The sequence below is a fragment of the Erpetoichthys calabaricus genome, chromosome 3 (genome assembly GCF_900747795.2).
Source record: "Erpetoichthys calabaricus chromosome 3, fErpCal1.3, whole genome shotgun sequence".
Lineage (NCBI taxonomy): Eukaryota > Metazoa > Chordata > Cladistia > Polypteriformes > Polypteridae > Erpetoichthys > Erpetoichthys calabaricus.
This window is the reverse complement of record NC_041396.2, coordinates 215,978,604-215,994,143: the sequence shown is the minus strand read 5'-3', so window position 1 is coordinate 215,994,143 and position 15,540 is coordinate 215,978,604. Positions and strand designations below refer to the sequence as shown.

General features: G+C 38.4%; 1 protein-coding gene across 1 annotated transcript in view; it reads right to left on the bottom strand.

Annotated features, from left to right (window-relative positions):
• tbc1d32 (TBC1 domain family, member 32) overlaps positions 1-15,540 on the bottom strand; it is a 229,058-nt gene that overhangs the window by 99,586 nt on the left and 113,932 nt on the right. The window contains exons 20-23 of the mRNA XM_028797791.2: positions 14,553-14,640; positions 10,481-10,599; positions 4,707-4,826; positions 3,566-3,654 (exon numbers count right to left, since the gene is read on the bottom strand). Coding sequence (XP_028653624.1) covers positions 3,566-3,654; positions 4,707-4,826; positions 10,481-10,599; positions 14,553-14,640 — 416 coding nt within the window. The remainder of the gene's footprint in view (positions 1-3,565; positions 3,655-4,706; positions 4,827-10,480; positions 10,600-14,552; positions 14,641-15,540) is intronic.

Here is a 15,540-nt window from a genome sequence, read left to right as displayed (position 1 = left end):
AGCATTGGTCATGAAATTTTCAAACTATCACTAGCCTCCTTTACTTTTTTATTGCTTATATAAGAAGGTTTAGTGTTTCATGTAAGCAGAAAAATAAAAAATTTCAAGTCTTTTTCTAATTTACGGGACAAAACTTGCACACTCTGGCACTTCTGATAAAATGAACTGTATTCGATTGTGGGTTACGCATTTTTAGTTCTGTAGAATAATTTAATAACATTTAGACCAGCACAAGAGTCATCATCATTATCATCACCAGTTTAACAAACATTTTCTAGGTATAACTTGGTTGGCTGTTGGCCCCCAAATCTTATCTCATCCATTTTTTCTTCACAAAAACATCTTCTGCCTTTCTCTGTGCATGTGCTGAACGATAGGGTTGGACAACACCTATTACCTTCACAGCAAGTCTCTGATAATTCTTAGCCCTGTTCTCTCCAAAGTTCCACTTTCATTAGCTATATCACACTCCCACAGAACATAAAGCTCTTCACATAGCTTTCATAAAAGAATTCATTCAATGCCTGAGAAGCCCAGAATAGAAGACTACTCCCAGAATTTGACCTGTGGCAGTGGCATTTTGCTTTCAGGGCCAATGGACCACAGTCCCATCAGATGTTATGCAAGATTTGTAACAAGCTTCCCTTAGTAACCTACTGCATTGTTATAATGTTTATAACAACCTTAACATTTGTCTTCTTGAGCCATTTCTTTGCAGTTTACCATTATATGTGTTGTGTTATTTCTTGTCTAGAAAAATTAAGCTTTTTGTAGTATGCAAAATTATCTTTATACTAGTTGGGGCAAGGCTGTTTTCAGCTGATGGGACAGGTCAAATTGGCCCTGCAGTGGTCTAGGTGTGTGTCACTGCAGTGTCACCTACATATGTGTGCAATCATATAACAAGGAATTTGCAGTTCAGTGATTGGGCTTGAAAGATTCAAAATTAATAACACATCCTGGACAACGTTATGCTATATTAAGTCAGTATGTAGTTAATTTCTCTACATACTACAAACCTAAACACAAGTTTCTGCTTTACATACTAAGCATGGACTCCAACATGCAAGAATTTGTCATCCAAAACATTTCAAATGTATGATAGTAAAGTCAACTCTTCAGTTTCATATTATTATAACCAAATAAAACCGCACCAACCTAATGAATACAATATAATAAAATGTGCATTAAATAAAATGAAGTCAATAACAAAACAACAGGCTTCTGACTATTTAATGTCTTCAAGTAATACAATTCAGCTTACTATAGGATATAATTCAGTTCACTTTCTCTGAAATGTTGCACAAAAGCTTCCAGGACATTAATTATTTGTATCTAATTTGAACCAATTCTGTCACCTACAGGCCAACAATAATATTGCTCACTTGGACTGAATAAACTGTTTGGATTCTTCATTATGTTTCTTTGTCAGAGTGAACTATAGATATTCTGGAGAAGACTTAATTATAGTATTAAGATTTTGCTTTTTTACGGACTTCTTTCCCTTCTTACTTCATAGTATCTGAGAGAAAAACTACTTTTTGTTACAATGACAGGTAATAATCTATCTAAATCAAGAAAGCAGGCCAAAACACAAAGTGCAAAGAGGCTTTATAAGTTTCCTAGTAACATATAAAAAGGTTAAATTACTAAAAAATAATTGTCTGTATACTCCGCCCTGTCCAAAATAATATAAAATGCTCCCCAAAACATTACATGGAAGGAAATTAGGCCACAATGACATACAAGCAATAATACAGTAATACTTATATTGTCAGAAAAAAATTACCTTTCTATATATGTTTTCAAAATGTTAATATAAGAAAAATCTCCAAACTCTTTTGTTTAATAATTAATAAGGAAGCACACAGCATGCAGTGTTTTCATTCACAGAGTATATCTTTATCAGATTGTGGACACAGTCTTCAGCCAAGACATGAGAAAAACTCTAATTTTCATGTGAAGGAGAATACCAGGAATTAAAACTACCTACCACTCCTCCTTCCTTTTTCTCAGTCTCTGTCTCTATCTAGGTCCCAAAACTGACCTATCGCTTCTTCCTGCCAACTGAAGAGTTGCCACCAACTTTTCCTCCCAACTCATATTTCCCTGAAGCATGGGCAACAGGGAGTTTTAAACCCCATCCCAAGGTCACTTCCAATTTGGCATATGAATTAGCTGCCTAATTGTTCCAGGGACCCCAGGCTTCAACTCTCTATCATGTCCCCTTGTGTTCCAGTGCCCCTTAACCTCCTATTAACATGAAATAGGCTGAAACCCATGTCATTTACTCTGCTGTGGGTAATACCAGAGAACTAGTATAACCCCTTGCCTATTCTTTTGGAATTGTCCCCCCAGGTATTTCCTCCTTGGCCGTTTCCTGTCACTTAAGGTGGATCACTGTGTTTTGTTTACTGAGATCATTTGGGCCTGGCAGTTAATGGACTGAGATTGGTGTACTGAGAGGTCCAACATGGTTTATGCCTTTCACTAATTTTTTTCATTCAAACTTTGGTTTTATAATGTATGCCTTATTTATTATTTCCTGCTTATGTTTCACAGATGTTTACATGGTGTGGCCAAGGTATGGTTGGCAGCTTTTTAATAAGTCTTAGGCCACAGCACCACTACTCAAGTGCCACCAGTGCTGGGCATTTCTTTGTAACCACAGTTCAGGTGTACTTCCAGAAGCATAACGGATAAAATCTGGCAGGCCAATAAAGCATACCTTAATCTCCTAGTGTTGAAAAAAAATGTAATAGTATAGTATGTAAGTAAATACTTATTATTTCTTAAAAATTTGCTCAGCACTTTAATTAAGCAAGACCGTGTGACTTAAGAAATACTGTTCCTTTGCCAGTGCATCTGTTGTAACTGGAAAGGGAGAATAGGTCAAGTATAAATTTAACTTAATTTCTTTTTCATTTTTTTTGTTCATTTGTATCTACATGTGTATTTTTGATGTAAAATGTAGGCTGACAGCTTAACAATGCATGCAAGAAAGTAAAACAAACACTGTTGCGTCTCAAAACAATTACTTAGTATGGCATATTAAAACATGTAAGAACTATCACATGTCTGTGCATATACAGCATACAAGAAAAGAGTACAATTAAATAGAAAACAATTAGTCAAACCCAAAGTATGAAGATTATTTACTTTGATTTGTTCAATAATTTCAGCTTTATTGTATTAATAAAGGATTACACAGTTACATACAGTAGCTTCAGGAGATTGGGTTGAAACCCTAGCATGAACACTTTCTGTGTGCAGGTTTTTTAAACTACTCCTATGTTTGTGTAGATTTTTCTGCAACTAGTCCAATTTCCTCCAAATTCTCAACAGATTGATTGTCAGCTCTAAATTGTCTCAATATAAGTGATTAAGGATGTGCGAGTTAGTGTACCATGCAAATGACCCTATCCCTGTCCAGAGGCGACATCTGCCTTAACTGTGATATTACATGCATAGGGAGTGCGTTTACTGCATCCCATAAAACTGGGTTAAGCTTCTTCAGGAAATGGACTGATTTAATACTAATATTAGAGAAAAATAAGTTTCTTACCTGAGTCCAAGTGTATGAGACTGTTCAAAGTTAAACAGGGAATGCATTTTGGCTTCTGAATTCATTACTATTAATCTGTCAATAACATCCTTTAAGAGATAAACATAGATAAAGAAAATAATTTTAACCACATTATGTTCAACAAATACTATTCATATTAAGACCATGGACATAGATTTACTGAAAAATTAGCACACTATGGAACTTCTAGTGCTTGTGACTAAGTAGCATGAAATTAGTAAGATCATGATTTGGTCATTCTTTTGCTTGTGGTGTTGTGTTTAGCATTGCTGCCAGAGTCTGAACTGCCTGCATTGGTTTTTGCCCTATAGGTCCAATTTTTCTAACATAGCAAAATGTGCTTTTTTAAGCTTGTAGTGTATCACATGAGATATGTTTTATTTTAACATGTTCTGTGTGGGAGTCAAATTATTTTTCATTAGACTGTTGTACTTAAATGTACAGTAGGTAATTTAATTGATTGGGTTGTTCTGTTCTATGTATAATGCAAGAAGCAAGGATGTCCTCTTTTGTTAGCTACACTGCATGATGGCGCAGTGGTAGCGCTGCTGCCTTGCACTTAGGAGACCTGGGTTTGTCCTTCCTGCGTGGAGTTTGCATGTTCTCCCCGTGTCTGTGTGGGTTTCCTCAGGGTATTCCGGTTTTCTCCCACAGTAAAAAGACATGCAGGTTAGGTGCATTGGCGATCCTAAATTGTCCCTAGTGTGTGCTTGGTGTGTGAGTGTGTGTGTGTGGGTCCTGCGGTGGGCTGGCGCCCTGCCCGGGGTTTGTTTCCTGCCTTGCACTCTGTGTTGGCTGGGATTGGCTCCAGCAGACCCGTGACCCTGTAGTTAGGATATAGCGGGTTAGATAATGGATGGATTGATGGAGGAATGATTTGTAATGACATGTTAATGATCACAAAAATACACCCATTTTTTAAATATTTTAATGCATATGGGCCTTTATACCAGGGATGGATAAAAATCAAAGAATATTCATTTCTAAAGTAGAAAGCAAAACTGAAAAATCAAGTAACACTTTTGCATTTATAAAATCAATATATTAAAACACAAAAACAACACTTTAAAATCTGCAATATTAGTTTTAACATATGAAAGTAGTATGCAAGTACACTTACGATAATAGAAGTAGGCATCTCTCGCAGTGGGTATTCTGGCTTGTTAGGAAGTGGTTGTTTACCAATTAGCTCATACACAGCATGGTATGATGATAAAAGATTCACTAGAGCAAGGAAAGACTATGGAGGAAAGTAATGTCATGAAAATCAATGTAAACAGTAATCTAAATGTGAAAAATACATGTCACACGTCTAGTGAGTCTCACACTAAATTCATTAAAATGCTCTCAGCAAAGTACAAACAAGATTTTAACTGAAAATGAGATCAAAATAAGCAGGCGTGTAAAATGTTAGCTACTACATCTTGTGGTTGGTTGCTATCATACTTTTAAGTTTCCTGACCTTAGGATCCAAACTTTATTTTCGTTTCTGGCACTGATTTTGCTTCCATGCAAACTGGATTGGGATAGCAGATTTACAAAAACAGATGGATGTATGGGTTGTTGTTATTATTACTTGGAGCAAAAGGCAAAAAATGCTTAAAAGCAGGAAAATAAATAAATTATATCTTAATGAGAAGGTAATTGGCATTTTATTTATAATAAACCACAAATAATTTAAACATTGTAATTTAAAAAGTGATTGACTGCTGAAGGGCCATCACACTCTTTAAAACATCACAGTTGATGACATTCAGTGCAAATGGACAGGCTGTAATTTAACTTTAAACAGTGCTAACATTGCAGATCATGAGAATGGATATGCAACTTTCTATAGTGAACAAATACATGACGTTAGTTACATGCATTTCACCTTAATTTTTAAAATTAAAGTTTGTGAGGACTTGTATTAACATCTTAAACTGTCCTATATAGTGAAATATATTAGACTATAATAGTGATTTTTTCTGTACAGTATCTACAGCTGGAAGTAAGTCAGATCCCAAGATTATTTTAACAACAGATTTAGTATTGCCTGGTTGTATGACCACCACTCAGAATTCTTTTTACGGTGCTGTGCTAAATTTTGAAAATTTGCTCTTAAATCGTTTCACTTTTCCTCTTGTGCTTCAGAAAGTGAAAGCATTTCTATATAACAGTAGTATAATATTTTAATAATATCAACCATACTGTATCTCCAAAGATATACCAGTTAGGTTATTTGGCAAATCTAAAATTAGCCTTGTGTGAGGATGTTAGGATATTATTGTAAGTGAGTCGGGCAAGCAAATGGCATCCTGACCAATGTTTTTATCCTACCTTTTGCCCTTTGTTGCCAGGATAGGCTATACCCCCTACCACAATCCTGAATTAGAGTAAGCAGGTTTGAGAAGGTTATGTTATGATAAACTATACTGAAGTCACTGACACCAAAATTGGTTCCTGCCTTTTGCTGTCAAGACAGATTCCACATCCTTATGACCCAATATGAGTGATGAATGGATGGGTAACTTATTGATATTAATATTAAAATATATTAATATATTCAAGTTATTGTCTTTAGTTAAATACTTTTTTTTTGAAGATGCTTGATGCATTACTTGAGGTAGAATGAAGGGTCGTACCTTATGAAGTAATCGTTTGTTTGCTCATATACTTCTATCTTATGGTTTGCCATTTGCTTCCACAGTTTGTTAAACTGTTTATCATGCTGTTTTATAGTTGCTATAAAATATCACAGTTTTGCTTTAGTTATCAAACAGAGATATATTTTTTGCTCCAGTATCACACTGAGAACTACCTAGAGTCTACTCAGTTTACTTTAACCTGCTGCTCCTATCTTACATGATTTTTCTCCAAGGATATGTGTTTTCACAACATACTTACCATGGCAGCTGGCTGAATTCCATTGCTTGTGTCATGTGTTTCAAAATGTATTTTACTAATAAAATAATTACCTAAATAAACCAGCAATAAATGCCTTTTGTTCATATTTCAGACAGATTTAGCATGTTATAATTTTCATAACACATATCAGCAAATGTGCCACTTTACTCATGGCAAAAAATCCTGAACAGAAATTAGGGCTAAGATTTGCTTCCAGAAAAAAAATATATATAAAAATATCCATATTTTTTCCATTGCACTTAATATACAGTTTTTAACTTTATTCTTTTAATGTCCTTATTAGAATTTCTCCATAAGAGTGGCCAATTAAGGCTGAACATGAAGCTGGGACCAGATGAGAAGGGTCAGCTGGAGTGTCTCTGAGCGAGAGGAAGATAAATGCAGAATTTAGAGAAAGACTGGATTAGAGGTGACCAGTGTTGTGCTGAGGAGAAACAGACTAAGGTGGTTTAGACATTAGAAGAAAAGGCAGGGGTGGATAATGGGGTGAAGAAATGCATCCAGAGGGGTAGAAGGTAAAGAGCCAGAGGGAAGCCAAGTATGAAGATGTAGTTGGAGGTGGTATCATGCATTTTTAACTGTGGATAGGCCTGAGAGATTTCACAAACAAAAATTACTTTACTTAGTGAGAAAGATATATAATTTGTAAAATATTTGGAACCTATAGTGGACATACAAGGCAAGAAAAAATGTTACGCCCTGTTTCTACCATCTACCATGCATGTTGCATCCATTACCATGTTAATAACTGGAACCATTTTCCAACATTAATGGATACTGTGCACTCATATGACACAGAAAGTGCTGAGAAATATATAGTTTATAAAGCTCTTCCAATACAAAACTTTGTTTAATAGAATTTCGAGAACAGTCAAATGTGTTATTGTCTATATTTTGATCCTTTCTGTTTTGTTTTTGACTCTGTTCTTAATAGTTATTCATTTAACGTGTTTTGGGATTTGAGTACCTTTTGCAAAAAAAGTTAAAAAACCTATATATTTCTGCCAATATTTTTATTTATGTTTATTATTTGTTTGATATATTCCCTGATAATTTTATTTTTGTATTATTTTGTTTACCTTGTGGTTAGTCATGTTCTACTATGTTCCTTGTATTTTGTGGGTGGAACCCGAATGGGTGGGACCACCATTTCAATCACTACTAGGAACCACCCCCCAGACCATAAAAAGCAGGCTCAGAAGTGAGTTTCTTGTGGTTCATTGAGTGTATTTAATGAGCTTGTGAATGTTGCTGCTTTCTTCATCCATCCATCCATCCATCCTCTTCCGCTTATCCGAGGTTGGGTCACGGGGGCAGCAGCTTGAGCAGAGATGCCCAGACTTCCCTCTCCCCGGCCACTTCTTCTAGCTCTTCCAGGAGAATCCCGAGGCGTTCCCAGGCCAGCCGGGAGACATAGTCCCTCTAGCGTGTCCTGGGTCTTCCCCTGGTCCTCCTCCCGGTTGGACGTGCCCGGAACACCTCACCAGGGAGGCATCCAGGAGGCATCCTGATCAGATGCCCGAGCCACCTCATCTGACTCCTCTCGATGTGGAGGAGCAGCGGCTCTACTCTGAGCCCCTCCCGGATGACAGAGCTTCTCACCCTATCTTTAAGGGAGAGCCCAGACACCCTGGGAGGAAACTTATTTCAGCCGCTTGTATTCGCGATCTCGTTCTTTCGGTCACTACCCATAGCTCATGACCATTGGTGAGGGTAGGAACATAGATCGACTGGTAAATTGAAGAGCTTTGCCTTACGGCTCAGCTCCTTTTTCACCTCGACAGACCGATGCAGAGCCCGTATCACTGCGGACGCCGCACCGATCCGCCTGTCGATCTCACGCTCCATTCTTCCCTCACTCGTGAACAAGACCCCGAGATACTTGAACTCCTCCACTTGAGGCAGGATCTCGTTCCCAACCCTGAGAGGGCACTCCACCCTTTTCCAGCTTAGGACCATGGTCTCGGATTTGGAGGTGCTGATTCCCATCCCAGCCACTTCACACTCAGCTGCGAACCAATCCAGAGAGTGCTGAAGATCACGGCCTGATGAAGCAAACAGGACAACATCATCTGCAAAAAGCACTGACCCAATCCTGAGTCCACCAAACCGGACCCCCTCAACACCCTGGCTGCACCTAGAAATTCTGTCCATAAAAGTTATGAATAGAATCGGTGACAAAGGGTAGCCCTGGTGGACTCCAACTCTCACTGGAAACGGGTTCAACTTATTGCCGGCAATGCGGACCAAGCTCTGACACCGGTTGTACAGGGACCGAACAGCCCTTATTAGGGGGTCCGGTACCCCATACTCCCGGAGCACCCCCCACAGGATTCCCCGAGGGATACGGTCAAACGCCTTTTCCAAGTCCACAAAACACATGTAGACTGGTTGGGCAAACTCCCATGCACCCTCCAGGACCCTGCCAAGGGTGTAGAGCTGGTCCACTGTTCCGCGACCTGGACGAAAACCACACTGTTCCTCCTGAATCCGAGGTTCAACTATCCGACGGACCCTCCTCTCCAGAACCCCCAAACAGACTTTTCCAGGGAGGCTGAGGAGTGTGATCCCTCTGTAGTTGGAACACACCCTCCGGTCCCCCTTCTTAAAGAGGGGGACCACCACCCCGGTCTGCCAATCCAGAGGCATTGTCCCTGATGTCCATGCGATGTTGCAGAGACGTGTCAACCAAGACAGCCCTACAATATCCAGAGCCTTGAGGAACTCCGGGCGTATCTCATCCACTCCAGGGGGCCCTGCCACCAAGGAGTTTTCTGACCACCTCGGTGACCTCAGTCCCAGAGATTGGGGAGCCCACCTCCGAGTTCCCAGGCTCTGCTTCCTCATTGGAAGGCATGTTAGTGGAATTGAGGAGGTCTTCGAAGTACTCCCCCCCCCCACACCGACCCACAACGTCCCGAGTCAAGGTCAGCAGCGCACCATCCCCACCATATACAGTTTTGACACTGCACTGCTTCCCCCTCCTGAGACGCCGGACGGTGGACCAAAATGTCCTCGAAGCCATCCGAAAGTTGTTCTCCATGGCCTCCCCAAACTCCTCCCATGCCCGAGTTTTTGCCTCAGCAACCACCGAAGCCACATTCCGCTTGGCCTGCCGGTACCTATTAGCTGCCTCCAGAGTCCCACAGGACATAAGGGACCGGTAGGACTCCTTCTTCAGCTTGACGGCATCCCTCACCGCCGGTGTCCACCAATGGGTTCGGGGATTGCCGCCATGACAGGTACCGACCACCTTACGGCCACAGCTCTGGTCAGCCGCCTCAACAATAGAGGCACGGAACATGACCCATTCGGACTCAATGTCCCCCACCTCCCTCGGGACATGGTCGAAGTTCTGCTGGAGGTGGGAGTTGAAGCTACTTCTGACAGGGGGCTCTGCCAGACGTTCCCAGCAGACCCTCACAACACGTTTGGGCCTACCAGGCCTGGCCGGCATCCTCCCCCACCATCGAAGCCAACTCACCACCAGGTGGTGATCAGTTGACAGCTCCGTCCCTCTCTTCACCCAAGTGTCCAAGACATGTGGCCGCAAGTCCGACGACACGACCACAAAGTCGATCTTTGAACTGAGGCCTAGGGTGTCCTGGTGCCAAGTGCACAAATGAACACCCCTATGCTTGAACATGGTGTTTGTTATGGACAATCTGTGACGAGCACAGAGGCCTGAAGCCTCCCATTTGCTTAGGGTCAGGCTTGCTTTGACGCAAAACCAGTTTTGGGAAGGCCAGTCAGGATTCTGGCCTGTTTAACATGGTTATTTTTAATGGCCTCGGCTGTTCCTGCTATTTTGATGTCAGGATTATAACAATATTCATTCAGCAGTAAATTAAATTACCTAATGGAGAAACAATACTGCTTAATTAATGTGCATGGTGTACATAATTAAGTCAATGTATCTGATAAATTGTCTTCATCTGAAAATAGATATTATTATTTTCCTAAAAGCAGTTTAGGAATAATTACTACCTTTTGGCAGCTTCTGTCTATTGGGTCCATAGGAGTTGATTTAGGATAGGCAATCCTTACATCATCTCTTCCACATTCAAGAACAGACCATAATTCCAACACTATGGCTTTAACAAAACCTAAGGGGATAAACAGAATAAATTAATGGAAATTAAATTAAAAATGTACATATAAAGAGAATACGAGTGTATTCTTTACTTTATAGATACACTGTTATCGTCTTAATTATAATTAAAAACTGGAATAATTTTATTAAAGCCAATTCTGACAATTATATCAATGATGTAGGAAGCTCTTCTGCTTATACAGTAAAACTGTGAAGCAGGTACGCATTATTATCTTTTGTAAAGACACAACAAAGCAAAAAAAGAAACTATTTAACTAGAGTGTTAGCCTCCAAAACCTATGGAAATCTATAATGTGTATGTCCAAATCATTAAGAAATATTTAAAAATATCTCTAAATTAATTATCATTTTAAAAATTTTGAAAATATCTCTAAATGATCTGTATGTATGTTAAAAGCATTTCTAGATATCTTTAAATTATTTAAATTGTTGGCATATACACAAGAAAATCAAATCTATAATGCATTTCATTTTAATGTTAATTGATTTTCATAAACTATATCTTTAAATCATTTATAAATATATCTTTATATAATTATTTGATAATCTTCGATAATATAATGTTTTTCTATGTGTCTAGTTCTTTCTATAATATTAAAGTATGTACAGTATATTCACAGCCTAGTAGCAGAATTGAAAATTATGCAGTGATATTCCTCCATCTGCTTAAGTCTCTGGACATTTTACATCTATTTTTTATAAGATAGATTGGTTTATGTTAACCAGAATTCACCATAAAATATAATATTTTATGCAGAATATAACTCTAAATAATATTAAAACTTCTGCTAATGTTACATGACATAACCACTTATTGTGGTTATTATTTACTAGCCACAGTACCTGTTAAAGAGAGGTAACTGAATAATTTAAAAATATTTGCCACTTCTTACTCTTTGTGTTAGAAACCTTGGTGTCATTTTTGACTCAGATTTCAGATTTTATAAACAAGTAAATGTGGTGGTTAAAGCAGCATTTTCCATCTTAGGGCTGTTACTTGCTTCTACGTTTTAATGATTTACAAAAGATTATTCATGCTTTTGTTTCATCCTGTTCAGACTACTGTAATTTCCTTTACATTACGGTTTTCCACTCATCACTGTATCACCTACTTTTAATTCAAAATGTTGCTGGTTGAGTTTTGACTAATCTTTTTATTGGTTCTCTGTGAGGTACAGGGTGTATTTTAAAAATGTTTATTTGTGTTCAAAACTTTACATGGGACAGCTCCAGCTCAACTTGCTGATCTCCTCTTTCCTTACTCATCTTCCGTGAACATAACTGAAGCTTAGATATGATGGTGATTTTGCTAAAGTGTGTCCCAGACTCTGGAATAGCCTGCACCTAACAATAAGATCAACCTAATTTTTGGCAGTTTTAAACCATCGTTAAAATCTTGTTTTTATTTACTTGCCTTTAGGCCACATTGATTGATAAGTTTTTATTTTGAAGTTTTATCTATGTTGTTTTATTCCGTAATTGTATACTTAGCAGGTATCTTTCTTGGTTACGTGTTATTGTTTATATCCAATTTATATTTTTTTTTCTCTAACATATCATGTTTTATGTGTTGGTTTTAATCTGTTGTTGCTAAATATGCTATATAAATGTGCTATATCTTGACTTATTTTAAATATACAGGCTACAATTTTAGTTTCAAGAACTGAAAGGCATTATGGTGTGTTAATTTCTGAGACCAGACCAGTCCATCACAGGGCACATTTACGCACACATCCATAGTCCACACTCGCTCATGTGGGCCCAATCCAAAGTTGCAAATTAACCTAATATACACGTCCTGGGTATGTGGAAGGAAAACCAGAGTGTCCAGAGGAATAATCCATACAGACACAATCTATGGTACATATATCTTAAGCACATTCATTTTCAACTACATACTGTAAAATTAAGATAAAATAAGCCAAGGTATTATCTTTGAAAATAAATAACAACATTACACAGCTGTATCAACACTGCTTGAAAAATGTTATTTTTACTTTAAAGTGAGTACTGTTGGCTCAAATATTATTATTACTGTCACATAATGCTTCAAAAGAATAATACAAAAATACTGAAAGCATGGCTTAATTTTTTAAAGTTCTCAATAAGAAATGTTTTAAGAGAGATTAATGGAAGAGTTACAATGTTAAATAAATTGCATTGTATACAGCATTAAAAAGGAGGAGCAGGTTGGAAGCATGCTCTGATTATAGTGCGTTGCCACACCCACCACATGACGAACCACCTGGATTGGGACCCTAGTGCTGTGGGTGACACCTCAGCATCACACTGGAACAACGTGAGGGTTTTTATGGTGGCCGGAGTGCCAATCCTGTCACCATCCCCTAAGTTTTCCCTGCAGGTTGGAGGGCCTACTTGCAGGGCTGTTTACAGATTAACGTCATACCCAGGACAAAGCAATTGCAGGTTAAGGTTTTTGCTCAAGAATTAAAAAAAAAAAAAAAAACTTTTATATTTTTATGGTGAACACCATAACAAAGCATTTTCACCATAAAAATACTTAGTATATCTACATGTTTTTTATTTACCCTAAGTTCTTGTCTATAAGCCGGACTCATGTATTAGCCGGAGACCAAAAATCATACGAATTTTTAAAATAAAATCGTATCATAGATAAGCCGGACTCATGGATAAGCCGAACGTACTATAACCTATAACTAATAGAAGGGAGGGAGGTCAGTGGTCTCACTCGCGCCCATTTAATTTCTTTAAGGGGGGAGAGAGTGTGAGATATTGCCGTCTCTCTCACTCCCCGCATGGCGCGGTTGGAGCGGCCGGAGCGCGTTCTTTCTGCTCTGGGCGTCGCCGAGTCAACACGAGCGCGTAGCGGTCATTTAAATTGTGATTTTATATGTAAGCATATTTAAATATATATCGCGGATTTCTGCGGACAATGGGTCTTTTAATTTCTGGTACATGCTTCCTCAGTTGGTTTGCCCAGTTGATTTCATACAAGGGACGCTATTGGCAGATGGCTGAGAAGCTACCCGGCTTACTGTTCTCTCTCTCTTGCGCTGACTATCTGTGATCCTGACGTATGGGGATTGAGCAGGGGGGCTGTTTGCACACCTAGACGATACGGACGCTCGTCTAAAAATGCTGAAAGATTATCTTCACGTTGCTATCTTTTGTAAAGCTGATTCCTGAAAAGACATGCTGCACAGTGCTTCGCATACTTAAAAGCTCGAAGGGCACGTATTGATTTTTGACTGAAAAACAAACTCTCCCTCTCTCTCTCTTTGTCTGCTCCTGACGGAGGGGGTGTGAGCTGCCGCCTTCAACAGCTTTGTGCCGCGGTGCTTCGCATACTTAAAAGCCAAACAGACATATTGATTTGTTTGCTTCACTGCTTTGAAGAGGAAGATATGTTTGCATTCTTTTAATTGTGAGACGGAACTGTCATCTCTGTCTTGTCATGGAGCACAGTTTAAACTTTTGAAAAAGAGACAAATGTTTGTTTGCAGTGTTTGAATAACGTTCCTGTCTCTCTACAACCTCCTGTGTTTCTGCGCAAATCTGTGACCCAAGCATGACAATATAAAAATAACCATATAAACATATGGTTTCTACTTCGCGGATTTTCTTATTTCGCGGGTGGCTCTGGAACGCAACCCCCGCGATGGATGTATAAGCCGGACTTATGTATAAGCCGATATTCTATTTTTTCATTTTCACAACTTTTTTCCTTAGATAAGCCGCGGCTTATTGACAAGAACTTAGGGTATTTATATATTTGTTTATTTGCAGAAAAGGCAAGTTATGTGGCCTGAGCTCGGCCACACAGTAGGTCAGAGGCAAGAATTGATCTTTGACTTTAAAGGCTAACTCCTTAGGCACTATGACATGCTGTATACCATAAAAAAACACATTTACTATAACTTAAAAAGAAAAATATTTAATCAATACAGTATTAAAAATATATACCTGAACTCTGGAGTGCCACAACGCCAGGTGCAATTGCAGCCACTTGTGTTACCATTACACCATATCCAAACTTTTCACATCTACTCACCTAACAAAAAAAAAAAAAATCATTATTTTTATTATTATTGTCAATCTGCTTCTTATTGTCAGGGTTACTAAAATTAATTTACATTAGATATTTTGAGCTATTAAGTTACATCTTACTTTGTTTTCACTGTAGAATTCATACTGAGTAGAACTATAGCCACTTACAATGTACAAAATACAGTGTCCTACAACAGTATTCAGACTCTTGACCAGTTCCATAATTTTACTGACTAACAAATCCTAAACCAAACTTTTGTTCACTGTGATTTAATTTCAAAGAATTGACACTCAGAATTATTTTAATGTGATGTTTTTTATATTAAGAAAAAAGGAAATATCCTCTAACTTCATTGTGATAAGTCTGTACAGGCTCTGCATTGATTCTGACCAGGTTTTCCAGGCAGTTTTAATCCAGGTTGTTTAGGTTATTCACCACAATTTTTAAAACAGTGCCACAGATTCTCTGTCAGATTGAGATCACAAAATACAAGTAACCATTATAGGACATTCACCTTTTAGAACTTGAGCCAGTCCAAGGTTACTTTGGCCTTATGTTTGGGATCGTTGTCCTGCTGAAAGATGAATTTCTTCCTAAGCTTCTATTTCTTAACAAACTGAAACAGCTTTTCCATTCCTTTTCCCGTTTTAACCAATTGCCAAGTTATTGTGAATGAAAATGAATCGCATTGCATAATGCTACCACCACCATACTTGACTATGGATATTTCTGAGGAACTGGCAGGAATACATTTGTGCCATTAAAGAATAGCCAAACATCTGACCACACAACCTTATCACACAAAACAGGTGGGTCACTCTCATGGTTTTTGTCATACTCTAAAAATGCTTTTACTTGTGTCTTTTTGTATAATGAGTTATTAAATACTACTCTCCCATACAT